The 21,200-nt window shown below is 34.2% G+C and overlaps 2 protein-coding genes across 2 annotated transcripts; both read left to right on the plus strand.

Moving 5' to 3' along the window:
* The first annotated feature begins 296 nt into the window (after window positions 1-296).
* Window positions 297-20,556, plus strand: LOC136824021 (guanine nucleotide-binding protein G(o) subunit alpha-like). Its single transcript, XM_067080181.1, has 8 exons — window positions 297-527; window positions 14,475-14,517; window positions 14,967-15,108; window positions 15,595-15,755; window positions 16,426-16,554; window positions 16,979-17,108; window positions 19,272-19,425; window positions 19,806-20,556. The coding sequence occupies exons 1-8, from the start codon at window positions 407-409 to the stop codon at window positions 19,994-19,996; spliced, it is 1,071 nt and encodes a 356-aa protein (XP_066936282.1). The 5' UTR covers window positions 297-406; the 3' UTR covers window positions 19,997-20,556.
* On the plus strand, window positions 8,604-10,669 carry LOC136823891 (uncharacterized). The gene is made up of 3 exons (XM_067080048.1): window positions 8,604-8,675; window positions 9,906-9,976; window positions 10,627-10,669. Exons 1-3 carry the CDS (start codon window positions 8,604-8,606, stop codon window positions 10,667-10,669), a joined length of 186 nt encoding a protein of 61 aa, XP_066936149.1.
* Window positions 20,557-21,200: the final 644 nt, after the last annotated feature.

Genomic DNA, 21,200 nt, shown 5'->3' on the forward strand with positions numbered 1-21,200 from the left:
TGGATTACCTGACTGTTAATAGTTTCTATAGAGGAGTGCGAAGCGTTCGATTCAACTAGAAAACCTTTGCGTTTTATAGGTTCCAAGCAAAACTAAGAAAATTTGGATGGAATTATACCTCGTTTTGTCGAATTTCATTACAAAGAGCCCAAATTAAACTGGAGTTAACTCTAAGCTAGATAAAAATTTGAATAAATTCACCAGGACAAGCCAAAAATATTCTAACCGCGCGGCAATTTCGTCCGCCGTAAACTTTTAGTTTCAGAGCCAACTTGGTTTGAGTGAAAGGGTGGCGCGTCGACTAAAATAGAATGGAAAATGGCTGACAATTGAGCGAAATTGTAAATAGTGTTTTCAGTTATTATGGAAAGACTATTTTCTTAGCCAGATCGATGATATGTGAATTATGTTGTGTTGTAACCAAACTTCAGAGCAAAGGGATGCTAGTGCTAGGAGCAAAAAAATCGAAAAGTCTCTGAAACAAGATGGAGACAAATCACAAAAGGAAGTTAAATTGTTATTGTTAGGTAAGCTCACAGTTTAATAATCAAAATGCTCATTCTCAAATTAAGACCCCTATTGTGCTTTTAAAAACGAAATCTTTACTGCATTGCTTAGCTGGTTAATGAAGTTTACATACTCATGCTATGCATTGAATGCATCAGATATAGCTATCATCCATGTCATGCTATTTGATCATATTCATCACATTCTCTCATCACTCAACTCAAAAAGTAAACTGGATAACTCATTTTTATGATGCATTTTTCAATGTCTAGAATTTTGATATGCATTCATTGTGATTTTACTTGGTTATCAATTACCACAAGATTTATATAACACACTTCAAACAAACTAACTGTGGTATTATTAAATGATAAAAATCTTTTGATTTATCAATTCTACTGCCTGTGTTCTAAAAATAATTTGTTTTTGGTCAGTTATCAGACCAGTAGCATCAGTTAGATCTTGTAATATGGTTATTTTACTTTAAGAGTTTATGTCAAGAGTTTGATTGGTCGAATTGGTCGTGGTCCATTAAAGGCAATTTCTTTTTTAGGTCCCTTTTCTAATTAATTTTTTATCATTCTAATAAATTTATGATGGTTGCTTTTGGTTTAACTTTAATGTCAGACTAGAATAACGACCCTCGACATGGCCCGAGAATTCTCGGGCCATGTTCGGGCCGAGAGACGCTATCAATTCTTTTGGCCCGAACATGACCCGAGTCATGTCGGGCCATGTTAAATGTTAAAATGATTCAGCATGTCCAGTCAAACAAAATAGTACAAAATAAGATTTGTCTGTTTGTTTATATGGCCGATGAAATTTACATATGAGTTTACCGTCGTGAACTTACCCAAAAATAGATGCGGCATGATTTCATTATTCATTATTTTCCCAACAGCACCTTATCCACCATTTCTCCCAATCATGCTCTTTCAAAATAAAAAATTTTGCTTCGCTTCAACCCTTCGCATCTTTTGCGAACGAAAAATAAAGATGGATTGCTACAGTGGCGCTAGATTTTGCAAAAAACTAAAATGGCGGTCAGGGCGGTTTGGCAGCTATATGGGCGGGACGCCCACTGCAGTTGTAGGATTGAGGGCGGCAGCATTTTCTGTAATAAATCTTCTTTGTTTACCCGTGTAAACATGCGTAGAGACGATTTTAACAAAGATAGAGGTTGTAGTTGTAAAGAAATATGGAAATAATGAAAAATTTATGAATTTTGAAAATAATGAAATTTTCATGCGGGTGCATTTTAGAGATGCGGGCGGCTGACGGTAAACTCATATATATATAAATTTCATCGGCCTATCGCTCAAAAAAAGCTTCCCGTGGACACGCAGTTTAAAACCAGGACCAGCAAATATTTCCACCCTAAGTATATTTATAACTATGTTTTCATACCAAATAAGATTAATTTATAAATTTAATATTTATATGAATTTACAACATTCATATATTTAATATAAATAAGAGAAACCAAGTTTATCTCAAAGAAAATTTAAAAAAAATTCAGTCCTGAAATTACACGCCTGTTTAAATCATGTTTTCAAAAATTGGCCCGAGTGTGGCCCGCGTGTCGCCCGAACATGGCCCGAATTCTCAGGCCAGCTCGGGCCATACTCGGGCTTTACGCGAATTCCAATAAAAGTTTCATGTCGAGGGTTGTCTAGAATACTACATTCAACTGCTTTGGTCGAAACATGGGATTGTTGACAATCTGGCCTGTAAATTCACTTACTGTTAAATCTCTTTGACAACAAATTTTTTTGATAACTCCACCAAGTTTATCAATCATACTTTCTGTCATAACATGGCACATGGAGATAACTTTTACTGATAGCGTGCCCTTTTTAACTTATTGTTTTCATTCAAAATGACCGGACGTCAATAGAAGAATTAGAGAACACCCGTCGCCTAACCGCCTATCGCCCGATGAGATCAACAAATAACGAGTGTGTAACTTGCCACGCGAGTGACGTCAAATGCTCCATCATATTGCCACTAATTTGTTCTTCTTCGTTCGAAACATTTGCGTGTGTTCCTCTACAGATTTTTTTTCATATTTTGATTTAAAAGCCTACTTGGTGCGAAAGAGAAATCGTGTATTTTTTAATATGCCATTCACTAACTCAAATCAAATGATTTGGAGGTTCGGTGAAATGGTGGCCGAATTACCGTCCCATGTTTTGTCAGATAGTCCCAAATTAGAGCAGTTGACGGTAATGCTTTGATGTGTCATTGTTTTAATGCTGGAGTTTTTTATTATTCAACATGACATTCCAACTAGCTTCCAAATGGTCTATTTAAGATGCACAATCTCAGTGAAGCTGGAACTTCGATTTTTGAGGATTACGATTTCACCAGCTTTTTAGCGATTTTTGCCTCGCTACAGTAACCCAAATCTCGCAACCTCTTTACCTTATGGAAGATCGAGTTTTTTAGCGTTCTGAAAAAAACGCATAGCAGAAACTTTTCATCTTCACAGGATCGATTCTCAACAACAAAATACATCTTTTGGTCTTTGGGTTTGTTCCTGACGTTTTTCCTTCAAAGAATATCGATCACTTTCTTTTTCCCCTTGAGCGCGTGAGAAAAAAATGATTAGCTCGCGTTCTCGCGCAGGCGAATAAAGATGAGGCGACAATCTTGCACTGGGTGCTACTTAGTTTCCTCCCTATTTTGCGCCCACGATAGAATGGTCCAAATACGGGGGATTCCAAATGATAAACAATGTTGTTCTGTAAGTATTTATTTTCTGAGTGATACAAATAGTATATTGAATATTATTAACTTATTTATTTAAGTATTTTTGAGCGCAAATTTAAATACACGGTTAAATAAAAAGCAAATGATAGCAGTTCTGTTTTTTCCTCAAACCCTCGGAAAAAGTTTTTTGCCGACTTAGCTATTTTACAAATCTCGGAAAAAAGAACTCCCATAAGAATTCCGATACACAACCCGATTCCCGATTGGTTAATCTTGGAACGGCTTTAAGAAAGTCATAATGGCAGATAATTTTTGAAAGTTTCTGAGGAAATGTGTGTAATTTATCGATGTTGATGGCTTGTCAGGGCTTGTTGATTCTTTAAAGAAAAAAGATAACAGGTATAGCTTTTTCTAATCCTGGAATATTGAGGTTCCAGCTGCACTGAATCTAACAATTCAGGGTTCGAATTATAAATTCAAAAAAAGGTAAAAAAGGAGCGCTGCAGGTGAAATTTCTTAACTGTTTGTGAAACATTTTTAGTATTTTGCGATGTTGTTTGGAACAAAATGCAAAAGTTTATAAAGCAATAGATAAATAAATGAAGAAAGTTGCGAGGTAGCAAATTTATAAAGCATAGATAAATGAATGAAGAAAGTTGTAAAGCAGTGAGTTGATAAAGCAAGAGATAAACAAATGAAGAAAGTTGCGATGTAGCGAGTTTGTAAAGCAATAGATAAACGAATGAAGAAAGTTGCAAGGTAGCGAGTTGATAAAGCAATAGATAAACAAATGAAGAAAGTAGCGAAGTAGCAAGTTGATAAAGCAAGAGATAAACAAATGAAGAAAGTAGCGTTTATAAAGCAATAAATAAACAAATGAAGAAAGTTGTGAGGTAGCGAGTTTATAAAGCAATAGATAAACGAATGAAGAAAGTAGCGAAGTAGCGAGTTTATAAAGCAATAGATAAACAAATGAAGAAAGTTGTGAGGTAGCGAGTTTATAAAGCAATAGATAAACAAATGAAGAAAGTAGCGAAGTAGCAGCGAAGTAGCGAGTTTATAAAGCTATAGATTTAAACGAATGAAGAAAGTAGTGAGTTGATAAAGCAATAGATAAACGAATGAAGAAAGTTGCAAGTTGATAAAGCAATAGATGAACGAATGAGTAAAATAGCGAAGTGGCGAGTTGATAAAGCAATAGATAAACGAGTGAATGAATTAGCGAGGTAGCAAGTTGATAAAGTAATAAATAAACAAATGAAAGAAAGTAACAAAATAGGTGTTTTCTTATAATTTAGAAATCTTTTTGGGTCGCAAAATCTATAATTCACTTCGCATTTTGTGAAGTGCGAAGTTAAAATTCGAACCCTGCAATTTGGAATGCACGATTCATAATCATACATGAAACATGTTAATTCTTGTTTACTATAACTTTGTATAGTATAAATAATGTAATAGCAACTACCCGTAACTTTGTGTAATGCTGACATACCAGTGCTGCAAATAAGGAAATTTCAGTTGGCCGGTAATTTTTTTAGCGTAACGAAAATAATTTGAGCAGGGGGTCTGGCAGAACCCCATTAGAAAAGTCTAAAATGACCTTTAGATTGACTAAACACCTGTATTAATTCAAAATCTATTACTCTTTTAATTGGAACTGATTGGAAACGTTATTTGCAGCACTGCATACCTTGTCTAATTCTGTCATAGGAACTATCTGGTTTTTAAAATGTAAATAAAATGGCAGATAAAACCTTCTGAATAAGCTGTTTAAAAAATTACTCTAACTACTTACGTAACTACTTTGCACAACAGATAATTGCTATGGGGGAATTAGACAAGGCATGTCGACATGACACAAAGCTACATTACCTGGTCTTATAAATGTTTATACTTTAGACGTACAAACTATTGCAAGCAAAAACTTTTGCGAGGTCGAAAAATCATTGCAATATTTACTTTCGCGAATTTGAGAAAAAAATGTTTTTTCGCAAGCATAAACTTTTGCGATTTGTTGGATAAAACGCCTTAAAAGTGAAAAATATTCCTTAAATCCGCTAAAGACAGTTGCTCTTCAACTTTAAAAAGGCATTAAAGGATAAAAATATGCCGAAAATTTGATATTTACTATGATTTCGAGGTTTTATAGATTTCCAATTTTTTTAAGAATTTTTCGCGAGCATGAACTTTTGCAAATTGCCCTGTTTGTTAAGAATTTTCAAAGACTTTTACTTTCGCTAAAAAGTCCGAAATTCGCAAAAATTGCAAAGATTTGTACTCCTAAAGTAAATGAAACCTTCTGAGTAAGCTGTTTTAAAATTGCTCTTACTCTATGACGAAATTAGACAAGGTATATCGGCACTACACAAAGTTACAGTAATTATGCTAATAACGATAAATTAAAAATATATAGGCACTTTACGAAATTTCATTCCCTGAAACTCAATTATTTTTTAAAACATTATTTATAATAATAATAATAATGCTATACAAGTTCGCAGGCCACCGTGCAACCACATGGGCCTCTATGAACCGCTCTTTGTTCGGTTTACAATTTTCTTAAGGAAGAGTTTTTTCCTAGGGCTCCCCCTGACTTTGAATTTGAAGTTTGCATCCTTTATTGAAGTACTCATTTCTTGGGCTTTGATACACCACTCTTTGATTGTCTTCCTTTCACTTTTCATAAGATCTTCTGTCACCCGGAAGGGTAATCTTAAGGGTAATCCTTCTTTGGTGATTGCCTTTAACACTGTATTTTTGTCTTCCTTGTTTGGAAATCGGACTTTTATTGGTCAATAGCATTTCTCATCTTCTCTTTCCTTCAAAAATTTTCCGATTCTTTGAGTGTCTTCGATTTTTATATTCCTTATTAAGCGTAGCATCATAAGACTTTTTCATGAAGATATTCTTTGTCGTAGATTTTGGTTGACTCCTCTGAATCTTCAATGGATTCGTCAACTCCATGAAGGTAATTTGGCGGATAGCTTGAAAAATTAAAATTAGCAGGAATTAAAGGTACATTAAAATCTCTACAGAAAGTCAATTGTATGGGTTGATTTTTTGCATGGCTGAGGTAATTTTTGTCAGTGGGCGATGTGCACAATTATTTTGCTTTAGGTTGAAGCAAATTAGTGGAAAGTGTCTAGTATTGTTTTCTGATATTTTTTTGTTACATTATTATATTATCTTTTGCTTTACGTCTCTACCTCAGACAAAAATGTAAAGAACTAATATATTAGACTTTGTACCCAATGCTGCAGAATGCCGCACTTTCAATCTTCCCTAATATTATTCATTAAAATAAGTGAACCACAAAAACAGGTCAATATACAGTTTTTTTTTAATTCTCAAAAAGTAGCAACATAGAATACATTGGATCAAACAACTAGAATTACAGTTTTTTTGCAAATGTTCCAGAAATGAGCATTTAAAGGGATATTGATAATTGAATACTAACCACATAATGTTCTTTGGCATTAGTGTAAAGAAGCTATAATCCTCACTGGAGAAAATGATTGACAGATTAAAACTTGTTCCTCTTCGCAGGTGCTCTATAGGCTGTCTTTTTCTTTAATAAGCAGAATCTTAGCCTAAAGCCCTAGCCGCCTGTAGCCGCACATGCTTTTTCTAAACTGCAGGCTGCATCGTTCAAAAATTCTATCTAGGCGTGTTTTCTATCACACTCCTAAAACGTTTGGTGAGGAGTGCTATGTACAACTTTTAGTTTTGAAATTAACTTTGAGGGTTGTGCTTGATCACACTCCTCAGACATTTTAGGTATGTGCGGAGGTTAGTGGGTGCTATCGCACGCCTCAAATGATGCAGCCTGAAACTCTAGCATTTAGCTACGGCAGTGACGGCAGATTGTTTTGATGGAATATCTTTCAATGTTGACTTTGCTGTTAATAATTTTGTTTTATTTGGTTGCATCATATCTTCCTTCCTTTCCAGTATAAAACTCCTACTCTTTGAGATATGTGCACTGCTCTTAGCAGTGCCTATAAACCAAGACCTTTAAGTCTGGAGTGAACCATCTCAAAGATGAAACCAAATGAAACACAATTAGCCCATTGAAATTTGATTGCCAAACATAATAAAATACGATTTTCAGATTTGATTGAGTGTTGTTCCCTAGGAGAAGGGGAGGTCGGTGGTTCTTGATAAAATGTAATTTCTTCATTGCAATGAGTCTTTTGTGAAAAGAATTTGAAGAACAACTGAATGCATTTGAATGACAATTGAAAGCAGTTGAGAATCTTAGTCCTCCCATGTTTTCGACCTCCCCCTTTGGTGAAACTCAAGCAAGGGTGTTGAAAGTTTGAATTTCCTTAAGGGATGTTGCCAGTTAGGCAGTTTATTGCTACGTAAGGGGGGTTTCTCTCAAATATAGGTACTTAGGGGGGTCTTCCTACGCAAGGGGGGGTTTGACCCCTCTAGGAACTATGCCTCCCATAAGGCTAGGGGGTAGAAACTATTAGCCTGATATAAAACAAATATAACATACCACAACAAAGAATTTTATTCTTTGCATGTCACATGATTTTAATCATTTTATTTTATGACATGCAATTTTTACCATTTTTACCATCTAAAATTTGTTCTCATTCTAGTTTTTGATGTTTTTGTTGCTGGTGTACTGCTTGGTGTAAACCTGTCTGCATGAACATTCTTCTAGATACAATGCAGGTTCAGCCTGTTTTTAGCATATTACTTGCGTGCACATTTAAATAATTGTGATCCTCCAAGCGATTTTAAGTACATAAAAATCTTTCCGGCAAACATCGGAAAATGATCCGCCAATTTGCCGGCAATAGTCGATAATCGTCCGCTCACTCATAGAATTAAGCCGGTAATTTATCGGTTCACGAAATCAAGCAATTTTTTCTTTCTTAAACCTATAGGCGGGAACTTTGCGGTTACCAGCCGTGACGTCTATTTTTAGAAGGGTGTTTGATACCGGTAATTTGCCGACAATTTGCCGGCCTTATGGATGCCGGTAGACGAAGAATAAAAACATTCTAACATTACGTAATCAATATATGGTACATATTCCTATATTCCTATATATCTATGTATCTACATATCCACGTATCTATGTATCTATGTATCTACATATCTACGCATCCATGTATCTACATATCTACGCATCCATGTATCTATGTATCTACATATCTACGCATCCATGTATCTATGTATCTATGTATGTATATATCTACATATCCATGTATCTATATATCTACGTATCTGTGTATCTGTGTATCTATATATCTATGCATCCATGTATCTGTACTATTATGTATCATGTATCTATGTATCTATGTATCAGATAGGTAATCTACATATCTACGCATCCATATATCATGTATCTATGTACTATAGTATCTATGTATCTATGTATCTATATATCTACGTATCTGTGTATCTATGTATCTATATATCTACGCATCCATGTATCTACGTATCTGTGTATCTATGTATCCATGTATCTATATATCTACGTATCTGTGTATCTATGTATCTATATATCTACGCATCCATGCATCCATGTATCTAAATATCCATGTATCTATGTATCTATATATCTACATACGCATCCATGGATCTAATGATCTACATTATCTACACATCTATGTATCTACATATCCACGTATCTGTGTATCTATATATCCATGTATCTATGTATCTATGTATCTATGTATCTAAATATCCATGTAACTACATATCCATGTATCTATGTATCTATGTATCTATATATCTACATATCCATGTATCTATATATCTACGTATCTGTGTATCTATGTATCTACACATCTACGCATCCATGTATCTGTGTATCTATGTATCCATGTATCTATGTATCTACATATCTACCCATCCATGTATCTATGTATCTATATATCTATATATCTACATATCCATGTATCTATATATCTACGTATCTGTGTATCTATGTATCCATGTATCTACATATCCATGTATCTCTGTATCTATGTATCTACATATCTACGCATCCATGTATCTATGTATCTACATATCTACGCATCCATGTATCTATGTATCTATGTATGTATATATCTACATATCCATGTATCTATATATCTACGTATCTGTGTATCTATGTATCTATATATCTATGCATCCATGTATCTATGTATCTATGTATCTATGTATCCATGTATCTACATATCCATGTATCTATGTATCTATGTATCTACATATCTACGCATCCTATGTATCCTATGTATACTAGCTATGTATCTATGTATCTATATCTATATATCTATCTATGTATCGATCTATCCATGTATATGTATCTACGTATCTGTGTATCTATGTATCCATGTATCTATATATCTACGTATCTGTGTATCTATGTATCTATATATCTACGCATCCATGCATCCATGTATCTAAATATCCATGTATCTATGTATCTATATATCTACATATCTACGCATCCATGGATCTATGTATCTACATATCTACACATCTATGTATCTACATATCCACGTATCTATGTATCTATGTATCTACATATCTACGCATCCATGCATCTATGTATCTATGTATCTATGTATCTACATATCTACGCATCCATGTATCTATGTATCTATGTATCTACATATCTACACATCCATGTATCTATGTATCTATGTATCTACATATCCATGTAACTATGTATCTACATATCTACGCATCCATGTATCTATGTATCCATGTATCTATGTATCTATGTATCTACATATCCATGTATCATGTATATATATCCATGTATCTATCTATGTCTATATCCATGTCTATATCATGTATCTATGTATCTATGTATCTAGTCTACATATCCATGTATCTATGTATCCTATGTATCATGCTATGTATCTATGTATCTATGTATAGTATCTATATATCTATATATCCTATCATGTATCCATGTATCTATGTAGTGTACTATATCTACGCATCCATGTATCTATGTATCTATGTATCTACGCATCCATGGTATCTATGTATATCTAACGCATCCATGTATCCATGTATCTATATCTATATATGTATCTATATATCCTATGTATATCTATGTACTATATATGTACGCATCCATGTATCTATGTATCCATGTATCTATATCGTATCTATGTTATCTATATCCATCCATCTCCATGTATCTATGTATACATGTATCTATTATCTATGTATCTATCTACATATCTATCCACCGTATACTATCTCACATGTATCTATGTATCTATGATCCATCTATGTATCTAAATATCCATGTATCTATGTATCTATGTATCTATATATCTACATATCTAAATCAACGCATCCATGTATCTACATATCCATGTATCTATGTATCTATATATCTACATATCTACACATCTATGTATCTACATATCCACTATGCAGCATGAACTTGTATGGTGTCCAGTTGAAATGTATAGACGGTTGACTATACAGGGTGTCTGGAAAAAAAGTATTGAGCGCGAACACGATTCTAAGTAGAAGGTTGTTGCGTGTGTTTAACAATATGTTAGTATAATTGTTTTTACAACAGTCATGGATGCGTAGATATGTAGATACATATATACATAGATACATGGATGCGTAGATATGTAGATACGTAGATACATAGATACATAGATACGTGGATATGTAGATACATAGATACATAGATACATGGATGCGTAGATACATAGATACATAGATACATGGATATGTAGATACATAGATACATGGATGCGTAGATATGTAGATACATAGATACATAGATACATAGATACATGGATATGTAGATACATAGATACATAGATATATAGATACATAGATACATAGATACATAGATATATAGATACATGGATATGTAGATATATAGATACATAGGTACATAGATACATGGATGCGTAGATACATAGATACATTGATACATGGATGCGTAGATATGTAGATACATAGATACATAGATACGTTGATATGTAGATACATGGATACATAGATACATGGATACATAGATACATTGATGCGTAGATACATAGATACATGGATATGTAGATACATAGATACATAGTATATCGTAGATACGAGATACATAGATACATGGATGCGTAGATATGTAGATACATAGATACGTGGATACATAGATGTGTAGATGTGTAGATATGTAGATACATAGATACATGGATGCGTAGATATGTAGATATATAGATACATAGATGCGTAGATATATAGATACATAGATACATGGATGCGTAGATATATAGATACATAGATACATGGATATTTAGATACATAGATACATGGATATGTAGATACATAGATACATAGATACATAGATGCGTAGATATGTAGATACATAGATACATAGATGCGTAGATATATAGATACATAGATACATGGATGCGTAGATATATAGATACATAGATACATGGATATTTAGATACATAGATACATGGATATGTAGATACATAGATACATAGATACATAGATGCGTAGATATGTAGATACATAGATACATAGATACATTGATGCGTAGATATATAGATACATGGATGCATAGATACATAGATACATGGATACATAGATACATAGATACATAGATACATAGATACATGGATGCGTAGATATGTAGATACATAGATACATAGATACATAGATACGTGGATACATAGATGTGTAGATATGTAGATACATAGATACATGGATGCGTAAATATGTAGATACATAGATACATGGATGCGTAGATATGTAGATATATAGATACATAGATACATAGATACATGGATATTTAGATACATACATACATGGATGTGTAGATATATAGATACATAGATACATGGATGCGTAGATCCATACATACATAGATACATAGATACATGGGTGCATAGATACATAGATACATGGATGCGTAGATACATAGATACATTGATACATAGATACATGGATGCGTAGATATATAGATACATAGATACATGGATATTTAGATACATAGATACATAGATACATGGATACATAGATACATGGATGCGTAGATACATAGATACATTGATACATAGATACATAGATACATAGAGAGATTATATACATTATACATGATAGTGGATACATAGATGATGATATAGATACATAGATACATAGATACGTGGATACATAGTGTGATATGTAGATACATAGATACATATATATAGATATAGGATACATACATGATGTAGATTAGATCATAGATACATAGATGCATGGATGCGTAGATATGTAGATACATAGATACATAGATACGTGGATATGTAGATACATAGATGTGTAGATATGTAGATACATAGATACATAATACATGGATGCGTAGATACATAGATACATGGATATATGGATACATGGATGCGTAGATATATAGATACATAGATACATGGATGTGTAGATACATAGATACATAGATACATGGATGCATAGATGTCTAAAATGGCTACTTTTCGTGAGAACGAGGCAAACTATTCTCACGGCAGCCGAAATAAGTGACGCAATCAGCTCGTGCCGATATTTTGCCGCTGTCAAAAATCTGAAGTCGCGCTGAAGATCGGCAATTTAGCCGGCAGATTGCCGGTCTACCATTGAGCGGTAATTTGTCGGTATTTTGCCGGTGATGATTTAAACCAGATCGGCAAGATCGGTAAATTATACGCCAATTTGCCGGCAATAATGTTACCGCTTCGTTGCCGGTAACAATTTCGTGTCTTTGATATCGCTTGGAGGGTCACAATTTTCAATGTGCATGCTCTCGATAACTTGAAAAACTTTTTGTCAACATAGAGGAGTGAAATTAAAGACATGATATGAGATTCTTCGGGTAATGGTGGCAAATACATTAGGACAAGATGGATAGTGTAAATCTTTTCACAAAATTCAAGAAGTATAAGGCAATTATTTATCATAAGTTGCGTTTTTTACAAAGCCTTTGACCATGTTCGCATGTGTCCGTTTAGCTCCGAAATGAAATAAAGCCATTCTATTGTTTAGAAATGACTTAAAACTTGAATTTAACCAATAGAATGGCTTCATTTTATTTCTGAGCAAAAAAGAACTGTAAAATCTGAACGTAAAGATTTTTTTGTTTTGAAAAGAATTTGAATGTCATTTATTTATACTCATTTGTTTGTTAATAACATTTGAAAAGATGTAAAAAGAAAAGATAAAAGAAGAAAAAACAGTGGGCAAGCAAATTCAGAAATAAAACATTGCTTAATGTAGATGGGTCTTTAATTTCATATCAGAGCTCTGTAATTTTAGAACTGTGTGTTGATTTCAGATAATTTTAAACTTTTTAACTTTTTCTAAAATTTTAAGCTTGGGTTTTGATTTTCACATGCATTTTAATTTCTTGCAGAAAATGTGCACGGCAAAAAAAAAACAAAGCACGAAAAAGGCCTATTTTCGTGCACTCTCCTGTGCAAAAATTAAAGAGTGAAAATTAGTAATCATAATAAATGTGTAGTCTGAATATCTTCCTAGCGCTCTTCTTAAGAAAAAATTACTTATGTCAAGTTTATCCCAGAAATTACAAGATGCATAAAAATTAAAGGCTGTGTAAACATCCTATTTATGATAAGATGCACAAAAAGGCAGAATAATATCGGTCAGCCAGTTATTCAGATTTTTGGCCTAAATTTTAGCCTTAAAATGGCTTTAAAAAAGGTAGTCACACTTTGACTGATGCAGTGTTTTATTCTTTTTTTTTAAAGTCTTTCTTTATGACATCAGCAATAACAATCGACAGAATACAATTGCACCACCATGCTGCCTAATTTTTCTTGTAGTGCGTATCAGAACCCAAGAGGGCTTTTTAAGCCAATTTTGCACTCCATGAGAGTTGCGTACCTAAATAAATATGTTAAATTTACATAAAAAAATACTGCATCACAGACACAACACACACCCTTTGTGAAACTCAGGGAAAATTCAAGCTCTTCTTTGAAATAGTTGGGAAGGTGTTTTTGAAAAAATCAGAAAAGAAAGAAGAAACTTTTTGGAATTTGAGATGAGAGGGGGTAAAAAGGGAGGGGCAAAGATTTTTTTAACCTTTTTCAAGAAGGGGAACCAACACACTAGAAAACATAATGCTTGATTCGTTTTATAATAAAGGCAATATCACAAGCAGAATAATACTTGACAATAAACACATGGCTTCTTTGCTATGGGTTTTATTATTTTTACCAATTTTTTTGTTGTTTCAAAGTTAAATTTCACAGACTTTATGTTTTTGATTTCAGGAGCTGGTGAATCTGGTAAAAGCACCATTGTTAAACAAATGAAGTAAGTATCACTGTCTTGATTCTTGTCAAATTATTTCCCCCTGTTCAGCAGACCAAACCTTCATGCATTCACGTGGGGAAAAGATTAGGAAAATCAAGAAAAAAAATTGACTTGAAAATTACTAAACTTCACTCAAAATTGTGGTTTTATCAGGTTTTATGCATTCATGGAAAATATTTGCAAAATTCATACATTCAGGCAATCAAAAAGAGGATTTTCACGCATTTACTGCATTCACTGCTGGCCAGAACTCTACTTTTTTGACTTGAATGAGTTCAGTTTTGATTACCCATGATTCATTTTGACTGGTGGAATGGCCTATAATGACATGAAATAATGCATCTCATGCTACACCCTGCTAACCCGATAACAGCCCCCTCTCCTTGCTAGATATTTGAAAATGCACATTTTCAAAGCATTTTCAAACAAACCTATTTATTTTCTTTCAGAATTATCCACGACAATGGATTCTCAGAAGAAGACCATCGTGGATTCAAACCCGTCATTTATAGTAATACCATAATGTCACTGATAGCAATGCTACGTGCAATGGAGAAATTAAGGATATCTTTTCAAAATGAAAACAGGAGTGTAAGTCATTTATTTTATGTGTTTCAGATTTCTTAGAATTCTCACCATTTAATATTTGATCTGGAAAATTGCAAGGAAAATCATGGAGCTGGTGCTGAATTTCCTTAACCTAGGGGAAAGAACTTATAAATTCCTATTGTATCTGTACAGTGCCGTAGCAACTGGGGGAGGGGGGGGCAAGTGGGGGCTATGCCCCCAATGATATTTTCAAAAATGGTTATTTTGCAAAATGCAAAGTTTTGAGTGCATTTTCCATGTTTTGAGTGCATTTTCAAGCAATCTCGAGGTCAAATTTTCAAAATTTCCCCTTTCGGGTGGAAAAGATGTCTCAATGCTGGCAAAGAAGAATAAACAAACGAAATTCTCAAGGGGTGCCAAAAGGGGAGAAAATCGTTCTTTCTTTTGTTTAAAAATGCTCTGTACGTGAATGGTAGGAGAAACGTTAAATGGTGTCCCTTAATTTTCTCTTTGTTTTCTTCTTTTCAGAACGATGCAAAACTAGTATACGAAGTAGCAAACCGTGGCGAAGATACGATGCCATTCAGTCCAGAACTCACAGAAGCCATGAAAAGGCTATGGGTGGACCAGGGCGTTAGGCAGTGTTTTAGGAGGTCTAGAGAATATCAATTAAATGACTCTACGAAATAGTAAGTTCTTTCCTTCAGAATCTTTCTTATCCTTCCATTTCATTGTGTTTCGTCTCGAATTATAATTGGTAACATTGATTCCCAGAGAAGTTTATAAGTAAGTTTACCCTATTTATAAAAGTAACATTTGAAGGCTCAAGAGATTCAAATCACCTTGGTTTTGATTTCAAAATTGGGCAGTCGTTGCACTCAAAATAATTTATGAAAAGTACTATTTCTCGATTGTTTATTTGGTTGCAACAATGGGCTTTTCCAGAAAAAATTTGAATGTGGGGGTGGAGGATGTAACATTTCTTGGAAATTTACCGCCTCCCTCCCCCGGATATTGTGACTTTTGACCCCTCAGACAGCAGATCTACCCCCCCCCGGACAAGCATCAGTTGACCCCCCGGACAAGCATCAGTTGACCCCCTGGACAAGCATCATTTGACCCCCTGTACAATCAAAGTTACCCTCAAACAGGGCGAAATTATCCGCAAACAGAGCGAATTTACCCCTGGACAAGGTGAATTTTGTAGATTTTTCACTACTCCCTGGAAACTATATCCTCCACCCCCATGTACGGTCATTTTCTGGAAGAGCACTATAAATTTTTAAACAGAGTATAAAAAGGTTCTTGAAAAGTTTTTTAACGTTCTTCTAATTCTTGCTGTTTGTTTCTTGATTTCAGTTACCTAGACGCTTTAGACAGGCTGGCGGAGCCACATTACAGGCCAACACAGCAAGATATACTACGGACCAGAGTAAAAACAACGGGCATCGTAGAAATTCAATTTATATTCAGAAAACTACATTTTAGGTATGTAATTTTCTATTTGATGCTTAAGAATAAAGTTTTGCCGCTTATTTTGCCAAGACTTGTAATCTACTGTTGGAGAAAGAAAATTTAGTATTCTACTTGACTCGCTCTTTGGTTGATCGAGTTTCCAAACTTAATGGTGAATCTCTGATCCGTGTTAAGTCAACTGCAGCGATACTCCCACAAAAATTTGTTTGTTGTGTACTTCACTGGCGTTCGAGTGTGCTGCTGAGCAAAGTAAAATAAACAAAATGCGTTTTTCTTGGAATGTTCCAAATTCGAAATAATAAAGTCTTAAAACTTTTTGAGTAAGTCGGTATAAAAGATTTTCAAAAGTGAACTTTCATAATTAAAGTCAGAGGAAGTTATATCTGGAAAGTAAAGCACATATCAATCCAAATATAATTGCCTTTTGAACTTTCAGGTTACTAGACGTTGGAGGTCAAAGGACAGAAAGACGTAAATGGATCCATTGTTTCCAAGACGTCACCGCCATTATATTTTGCGCAGCACTTAGTTGTTACGATCTAAGACTAGCGGAAGACGATACGACGGTATGGATTGTTCCATTGTTTTATCGCTGATGTTATACCTTATCGGGAAATAAATGTCGGGGGAAAGTGACGAATTTGAAATTTTGGTCATGGAAAAGTGACGAATTTGAAATTTTGATCGGGGGTAGGTGACGAAAATGCCTCTAGGTGACGAAATTTTTCCCCGACGAAGAAAAAAACCCGACTAATTAAAACTCCGACATTTTTTTCCCCGATAAGGTAGGTTAGAGTTAGAACTGTTCCACGCAATTGATTAATAGCTTGAAATTAAAACACATTGGATTTAAAGGGTTAGAGTGGAATCGTCAACCTTTCTCAACTAAGAATAATTGAAGCTCTTAAGATATGCGCCGCATTTGCAATTGCAAGTTGAATCTGGCGCTTTATATGTTTTCACGCGATGCGCTTTCGAAATCTTTTGGTAGCTTCATATCCCATCCAAGAGACTCCACTAAGACTTTGACCTTTAAGTTGGTATACAGTGTGTTATTGGCGTAACGGGACAAGGGCGTTTAAAACCAATCCCGCCCCTTAAAAACTTTACACAAAACCAAGTTGTCTTTCATAATCTAAAAATTATGTTTTGTATTGGTTGGGTGGAAATATTGTTGATGTCAGCACGAAAAAAAATGCATATCTAATTTCTCTCTTTCTCACCGTCAAAATATTTGGTTGTTTACGAGTTTTTTGTTTACTTTGTAATTAGCACGAAACAAAAAAAAACCGCATCGTATTTTAATTGGAAAGGTCAATTAACATGACTATTATCCATATTCCTGTAGCCAGTATCTGGCTCATTTTTCATACATAACCATTAAACCTCGTTGTTATGTGTTAGCGATTTAAAAGCCTTGATTGAACTTATTGAAACTATTCTCTTCCCAAAACATGAGAAGCAATTCTCTCACAAAAAACAGCTAGTGAAGTCTCTATCACTCGAAAGCGGCCGGGGAACTAATCCTGGTTCAAGTTTAAGAGTCTTGTTTTTAAAGGAACTCGAGTTATAGAATAGTTTAGAAATGACTAAAAAACCTTATTTAATTAAGAACAGATACGTTGAAATTATAGAGGTTGCAGTTGTCGATATTCTTGTGTAAGAGTCTTCAATTAAGAATCGATGAAAGATTTTTGTGGGGTACTGGATATACATTCTATTGCCAAAATCACAAATTTTGTTTTTCACTTCTATTTTTTCTTCCATTTTGTTATTTGTTTTATCGAAGGAGGTATATTTGCTTTAAGTGGAGGAGTCAAGAGTGGGTTATATTTTCTTTTTTTATATTATTTTCTCAAGTAGAAGATCAATAACAAGAAATGATTTTCCTTGCGCTAATACATGCGATATGTACGCGCTCCATAATTTTTTTGTTTTGTTCTATTTTAGATTGATTTTTTTTTACATTTCATTTTTTCCATTGGCACATTCTTGTGTTAATTGATTTCCATTTACTTCAATTAAGTTGTTGTTTTGATTGTGCGATTTGGCAGTCTTTGTAGGAAGTAAAGAATTAAAAGAGCTGGAATTACATGCGTCGGTTTTATTGAAGGCTTGTCACCACGCTTCCCACCTTCCCACCTGAATGCTCACCGTTGGAACACGCAAATTTCCTATTACATAGCAGATTCATGCAAAAAAAATCACGAAAAAACGTCGAGTAAGGCTCTGATTGGCTAAAAATTGCTTACATAAACATATTTAAATCAAAATGTCCAAAATAGTGGTAATCTTTGACATAGTGTGCAGAGGGGTCCAGCCCTCAGCATTTTTCAGGGGGCCCTAAGCTCAGGAGGGTGCACTCTATGTTTGCATGTCTCAGCCAATCAGAGCTTTACTCGACGTTTATTCGTGACTTTGTTTCATGAATCTGCTTATAGCAAAATCATGTATTAGAATCTAAAGCCTTACACGATCATCCGCCAGTTCCCTCCCTTCCTTTTGGTCATTGAGGTGTCTTTCTTGAGAAAAAATAGCAACCATGCCTCTCTATAAGGCACCCAAAAGTTGATATCTAGAAAAATAAGCCTCGATTTGCTAAAAAACCCAATGGAAACTTTGTGTGAACCTTGTTGTTATAAGAATATGTGAATATTCTTAGTACACCTCTCATATTCTAACAATATTCTGTTCTTTACTCTCATTTTTCTATAATTTTTTTTTTTCAGAATCGTATGGTGGAAAGTCTAAAACTGTTCGACTCTATTGTGAATAACGAATGGTTTGTGGAAACGTCTGTCATACTGTTCTTGAATAAGAAAGATTTATTCGAAGAGAAGATCCCACATTCTCCCATCACGAACTTATTCGATGATTACTCAGGTATCCCTTGTTTGTTTGTTTGTTTGTTTACTTTCGACAGATTAATTTTCCATTGTCTTTTCGCAAATTTCTACTTTCTTCGCGAAAGTAAATCTTTCAGAGAAATTTTTCAAAACGCTAAATTCAGATAAACCACAGATAATTTCGCGATTCTTCGGGCTCTCAAATTAATCTCTTAAAGCATCGTCCACTCTTAAATGAACAAATTTGAGCTTCAATTATGTTTGAAAATACAGATGCCTAGATTTAGATTGTATATTTAAATCTTTAGATTTAATATGTTTTGATGTTTTATCATCTATATTGCCTCTCGGTTAGACAAAGAGAGATGTTAGTACTATGCGGCAAAACATGATATTTTGTATATCTAATTTTTCTAGGACCGACGGATGATTTTGATAAAACTAGCACCCACATACGGCAGAAATATTTAGACCGAAATCGTCATGCTATGAAAGAGATTTATGTACATTTAACTTGCGCTACAGATACTGAAAATATAGACTTTGTATTTAAAGCAGTGACAAATATGATCATAGCAGCCAATTTAAAGAAATCAGGACTAACGTAAAGTGAGAGTCCAGAGTGTGCGTCTCTTAATGAATTACTGGGAATTGTCGATCGCTCCCAGCCGCTGGTGACCGCTTCACGTAATATTGGAGTATTACCGCGGCCGCCGCGTATGACGATTAAGTGGTTGAATGTGTCCTTCCGATTCCGTCGTTCGTAGAAATCATTTTTTCTCGGTAATATCGAATTTGATAGTCAAAACAGCTAAATTACATTGGGAATGAATTGTCTGTTCTGGTTGGATAGTGAATTGGTTGTTAATGAGTCAAGATAAAGGATGGATGGAGTGACGTAATGTTCAGAGGCGAAAATCGGTCACGTAAGAAAGTCCTGGGACCGGGAAATTCTTACATCAAAGCTGGCTTTCTCGGGAACGCATTTTATTTTGAATCACTGAAGTGTAACAAACGCATTTGGAAATTTTACATAATTTAAAAAACGGTCCTGAACGGGTCAAATATCTCAAATTAACCAAACCAAGAAGTCTTGACGTATGTGCACGTACGCATTTAATAAAACCGTCAATCGTATCGTTTACCAGTCCCCCTGATTATTATATATAAAAAGAAAAATATTAGATAATAAAATGACTTCAACGGAAAAATTTCTTACACACAAGAAGCTCTCGTTACTTGCTTTGTCTCTACAACATACATGAATTGAAAAAAATTGAAAGCTTCAAAAATTTTACATAAAGCTAACAAAATAAACTTTTATCTTAGTTCAAACCTTATAAATATACTTTTTTTAATAACATTAAAAATTACTCTTATTCGAGGAATTTATTATTATTTTTTGAACAGAATTTTGGGAGTTTATTTTTTAGGAAATATTGGAGGTTGCATGCAATACGTTCCATTTTTCCTGCTTGTGCCCTCAACAAGTAGAACGCGTTTTCGGATAACTCTCTAAATTTGAACTTCTGTTATTTGAGCCTACTAGGAATTTTCAATTCATCGTCGATGCAAGGCCCCTTACCTTAGCTTAGAAAATTTCAAGTGGCTCTTTAAATTTGAACAAAATACTGAATGATGAGAAAAAAACACAAGTTTAACTAATAATACCTTAGGGGAACTAATTTTCTAAAATAGGTGCATTTTGCGGAACTAATTTTCGCGGTTGACACCCACTTTTTGCCGAAATTCTTTCATATTCCTAGAGGTTTTTGAAGATTTTTAGTAAAAATTGAATTTTGCGGAACTAAT

This window comes from Clytia hemisphaerica, unplaced genomic scaffold, assembly GCF_902728285.1.
Source record: "Clytia hemisphaerica strain Z4C2 unplaced genomic scaffold, Clytia hemisphaerica genome assembly, whole genome shotgun sequence".
Lineage (NCBI taxonomy): Eukaryota > Metazoa > Cnidaria > Hydrozoa > Leptothecata > Clytiidae > Clytia > Clytia hemisphaerica.

Coding starts and splice junctions, on each gene's coding strand:
- LOC136824021 (XM_067080181.1), top strand. CDS start 407: ATGTTGTGTTGTAACCAAACTTCAGAGCAAAGGGATGCTAGTGCTAGG. Junction 16,555..16,978: donor TTCAGAAAACTACATTTTAG/GTATGTAATTTT, acceptor TTGAACTTTCAG/GTTACTAGACGTTGGAGGTC. Junction 17,109..19,271: donor TAGCGGAAGACGATACGACG/GTATGGATTGTT, acceptor TTTTTTTTTCAG/AATCGTATGGTGGAAAGTCT.
- LOC136823891 (XM_067080048.1), top strand. CDS start 8,604: ATGTATCTATGTATCTATATATCTACGTATCTGTGTATCTATGTATCT. Junction 8,676..9,905: donor ATCTACGCATCCATGTATCT/ACGTATCTGTGT, acceptor CTATGTATCTAC/ATATCTACGCATCCATGTAT. Junction 9,977..10,626: donor TCTACATATCCATGTATCAT/GTATATATATCC, acceptor TCCACTATGCAG/CATGAACTTGTATGGTGTCC.